This window comes from Nerophis lumbriciformis, linkage group LG03, assembly GCF_033978685.3.
Source record: "Nerophis lumbriciformis linkage group LG03, RoL_Nlum_v2.1, whole genome shotgun sequence".
Taxonomy (NCBI): domain Eukaryota; kingdom Metazoa; phylum Chordata; class Actinopteri; order Syngnathiformes; family Syngnathidae; genus Nerophis; species Nerophis lumbriciformis.
The window spans coordinates 35,764,829-35,769,560 of NC_084550.2; the positions used below are offsets into that span (position 1 = coordinate 35,764,829).

Below are 4,732 nucleotides of genomic sequence, written 5' to 3' on the forward strand. Positions count from 1 at the left end.
GTCATTAGAGAGTTCTAGTCAGACGTTTTTTCACGTTGTTGCATTATTGAGCCACGGATGAGGAGATGCTGCTCGGTTGTTGATTTAATTAAAGTCTGAATGTCATTAAAATAGTTAGTTCCATCTTTTGACGCACATTAGTTTTCATGAGTCCCGTCTTTGGCAGTATATTTTAGTATTTCTTTTGTAATCAGCCTGACCTAAGCCTTCATAATAATCTTTGTGATTAACACGTGCTTTCATATCATTTGACAAGGTTCATCCTGTTAAATTGCCATATAGGTTAGGTTGTTAAATGTAATTATTGAATACGATTAAAATCAAGAGTTTTCATGGGCGCCCCTGCTTATTTCAGCAAGACAATGCCAAGCCACATTCTGCATGTGTTACAACAGCGTGGCATCATAGTAAAATAGACCTGTCTCCAAATGAAAATGTGTGGCGCAATATGAAGCGTAAAATACGACAATGGAGACCTCGGACTGTTGAACAACTTAAGCTGTACACCAAGCAAGAATAAGAACAAATTCCATGTGAAAAGCTTAAAAAATTGGTCTCCTCAGGTCCCAAATGTTTACTGAGTGTTGTTAAAAGGAAAGGCCATGTAACACAGTGGTAAAAATGCCCCTGTGCCAACTTTTTTTCAATGTGTTGCTGCCATTAAATTCTAAGTTAATGATTATTTGCACAAAAAAAAAGAAAAGTTTCTCAGTTCAAACATTAAATATCTTGTCTTGGCAGTCTATTCAATTGAATATAAGTAAAAAAGGTTAAGAACTCCTGCTTTAAGTGACTCAAAAAACGTGTGTACAATTTGAAAAAGTCGCCGTCAAGCCAAAGCTAAACTTAGCAATTAATTTGTCTAATGATTAAAAAAAATGTGACGATGACTGTTTGTTAGCATGTCTTCTAAAGAATTTTGACCACAAAAAAGTTACAAACTGTCATGTCTGTGTAATCATGTTTTGTTTTAGTCGTGTTTTGTTTTGTTTAGTTATTGGACTCTTTAGTTTCTGGCTTTTCACTCCCTTATCTTGTTTCCATGGTTACCCATTAGTTTCACCTGTTCCACGTTTGGACTCATTGTGCACTCTTGTTTGTCACCATAGCAACCCATTAGTTTTCAGCTGTCACGTCACGCACCTGTTTCACACTTTGAGTCACGCACCTGTTTTCGTTAATCATGTCTGTAGTATTTAAGTTCATTGTTTTCAGTTTGTCTTTTTGGCGACATCCCGCATTTATGCTTCTGCACACTCTCCGCACACCCTTATGACCCTTGCTGCTCTTTTTTCATGCCGGTTTCTCGTCCAAGTAAGTTTTCTTTATTCATGCCGTAGTTTGCAAGTTTTGTTTAATTGTTCATAGTTTCTGCCTTTGTGCAAGTTTTGTGTTTATAGTCAAGTTTTGTACTTCCGCCCGTGTGCGCGCCTTTTGTTTGCTTCCTTTTTTTGTAGTTATAGTGTTTATATAAATCATGTACTCCCCTTCACGCCACGTATGGTCCAAATCTTTTGCACCTCGGGAGAACAAACCACGCCACAGTCCTAGTCGTGACACAAACCCCAGAACCAGTGAAGTTGTCACGTTGTGTAAACAGAATACAATGATTTGCTAATCCTTTTCAACCTGTATTGAATTAAATAGACTGTAAAGACAAGATAGTTAACAAAAGTTTTCCAGTTAAAATGTTATTTTTTGCAAATATTAGCTCATTTGGAATTTGATGCCTGCAACATGTTTCAAAAAAGCTGGCACAAGTGGGAAAAATGACTGAGAAAGTTGAGAAATGCTCATGAAACACTTATTTGGAACATCCCACAGGTGAACAGGCTAATTGGGAACAGGTGGGTGCCATGATTGGGTATAAAAGCAGCTTCCATGAAATACTCAGTCATTTACAAACAAGGATGGGGCGAGGGTCACCACTTTGTAAACAAATGCGTGAGCAAATTGTCGAACAGTTTAAGAACATTTGTCAACCAGATATTGCAAGGAATGTAGGGATATCACCATCAACGGTCTGTTATATCATCAAAAGGTTCAGAGAATCTGGAAAAATCACTGCACGTAAGCGATGATATTACGGACCTTCAATCCCTCAGGCGGTACTGCATCAAAAAGTGACATCAGTGTGTAAAGGATATCACCACATGGGCTCAGGAACACTTCAGAAAACCACTGTCAGTAACTACAGTTCATCGCAACATCTGTAAGTGCAAGTTAAAACTCTACTATGCAAAGCCAATGCCATGTATCAACAACACCCAGAAACGCTTCGCTGGGCTCCGAGCTGATCTAAGAAGGACTAATGCAAAGTGGTAAAGTGTTCTGTGGTCTGACAATTCCACATTTAAATTTTTTTTTGGAAACTGTGGACGTCGTGTCCTCCGGAACAAAGAGGAAAAGAAACATCCGGATTGTTATAGGCGCAAAGTTCAAAAGCCAGCATCTGTGATGGTATGAGGGTGTATTAGTGCCCAAGACATGAGTAACTTACACATCTGTGAAGGCACCATTAATGCTGAAAGGTACATACAGGTTTTGGAGCAACATATGTTGCCATCCAAGCAACGTATGTTTCATGGACGCCCCTGCTTATTTCAGCAAGACAATGCCAAGCCACATTCTGCATGTGTTACAGCAGCGTGGCATCATAGTAAAATAGACCTGTTTCCAAATAAAAATGTGTTGCGCAATATGAAGCGTAAAATACCACAACGGAGACCCCGGAATGTTGAACAACTTAAGCTGTACATCAAGCAAGAATAGGAAAACATTCCACGTGAAAAGCTTAAAGAATTGGTCTCCTCAGGTCCTAAACGTTTACTGAGTGTTGTTAAAAGGAAAGGCCATGTAACACAGATGTAAAAATGCCCCTGTGCCAACTTTTTTTCAATGTGTTGCTGCCATTAAATTCTAAGTTAATGATTATTTGCACACAAAAAAAGAAAAGTTTCTCAGTTCAAACATTAAATATCTTGTCTTTGCAGTCTATTCAATTGAATATAAGTTGAAACGGATTTTCAAATCATTGTATTCTGTTTTTATTTACGAATTACACAACGTGCCAACTTCACTGGTTTTGGGTTTTGTAAAATCAAGAGTAAAATTACTAATTAAGTGTTAATATTCGAGTGGTCAAAAAGGTTAAGAACCCCTGCTTTAAATGACTGAAAGAACATATGTGTGTACAAATTGATATTAAGCGAAAGCCAAACTTAGCAATGAATTTGTCTAACGACTAAAAAAAAAGTGAAGATGACTGATTGTTAGCATGTCTTCTGAAGCATTTGACCACAAAAAAGTTACAACACATGCGAAAACAAATATTATGCAATGATTTCATAGTTTTTTGTGCTGGATTTTTATTTTGATCAAGTCGTCCGAAAAGCAAAATAACACAAACCAGCTGCAGTTGGAATATAACTGGTGTAAAAAAACAATAATATGATCAATATTCCCTGAGCCACCTTTGCCGTGCCCTCTGAGACGTTTTAACTAATTAAATTCTTAGTTTTGATCTGTTGAATGACTTTCTAGATAGAGCCAGCACAATGGTCTCCAAGGAGATGGGAGGCTATAAATGCCGTTAGGTGGACGTTTGAAGAGTTTATTAACGACACAAGCAGCGTGCCATCCGCTTCCTCAGGTGAGATTAGCTTTGGTGCCTTACAGGAGGTTCTCTGTTGGTTTTAGCTTCATTAGATGTTGGACTAATCACTTGTTGTTGGTTTGAACCTGCCATGTGGAGAGTGTTTCTAACAGTTTCTGTGTTGCTCCAGGTGTCGGTGGCATGGACCTGTGTGTGACCGTCAAAGGCGTCTCTTTCCTCTTGCAGACAGGTATGGGCATCTTGGGGAACACCGTGGTCCTGCTGGCCTACGCCCACATCATCTTTACGAAGTCCAAGCTGCTTCCTGTGGACATGATCCTGTGCCACCTAGCCTTTGCCAACCTTGTGCTCCTGCTGACCCGCGGCGTCCCCCAGACCATGATGGTCTTCGGCCGCACTAACCTGCTCAATGATCCGGGCTGCAAGGTGGTCATTTTCAGCTATCGCATCAGCCGGGCGTTGTCCGTGTGCCTCACCTGCATGCTCAGTGTGTTCCAGGCGGTGACCATCGCCCCAGGCTTGTCCAGACTGAAGTCTGGCCTTCACTGCCTGGTCTTCCCCACCTTTGCAGGACTCTGGTTACTCAACTCAGCCATATACTTTCAAACCTTTTTTAGTGCTCTAGCTCCACGGAATGGCACCATCCCCGCCTTTACACTCAACGTGGGCTTCTGCCTTGTGGACTTCAAAAACAGCCTGAACTACCTCATCAAGGGGGTTTTGGTTTCCGGAAGGGATTTTTCCTTCGTGGCCCTGATGGTGGCCTCCAGCGGTTACATCCTGCTGCTGCTCCACCACCACAGCCGCCAGGTGAGAGCAATCCGTCGCTCCCAAGGCAGCGGGGTTGAGACCCGAGCAGCAAAGACGGTGGTTACCCTGGTGGTCCTGTACGTCGTCTTCTTTGGGATCGAGAACATGATCTGGATCTACATGCTGACCGAGGCCAAGATGTCCCCGGCGGTGGCTGACATGAAGGTGTTCTTCTCCTCCTGCTATGCTTCCCTCAGCCCGTACTTCATCATGTCCTCCAACAAAAAGGTCAAGGCCAAAGTTCTGTGTGCGTTTGAGCAAGACCAACCAGCATCCATGGACACTCAGGAGTCACGTGATAAATGA

At 41.5% G+C, this 4,732-nt stretch overlaps 1 protein-coding gene across 1 annotated transcript; it reads left to right on the plus strand.

The window, feature by feature from the left end:
* Positions 1–3,617: 3,617 nt before the first annotated feature.
* LOC133576032 (olfactory receptor class A-like protein 1) lies at positions 3,618–4,732 on the plus strand. The gene is made up of 2 exons (XM_061929007.1): positions 3,618–3,652; positions 3,786–4,732. The coding sequence occupies exon 2, from the start codon at positions 3,797–3,799 to the stop codon at positions 4,730–4,732; it is 936 nt and encodes a 311-aa protein (XP_061784991.1). The 5' UTR covers positions 3,618–3,652; positions 3,786–3,796.

Bases quoted from the DNA above. Each gene is read 5' to 3' on its own strand.
- LOC133576032 (XM_061929007.1), top strand. From the start codon at position 3,797: ATGGACCTGTGTGTGACCGTCAAAGGCGTCTCTTTCCTCTTGCAGACA.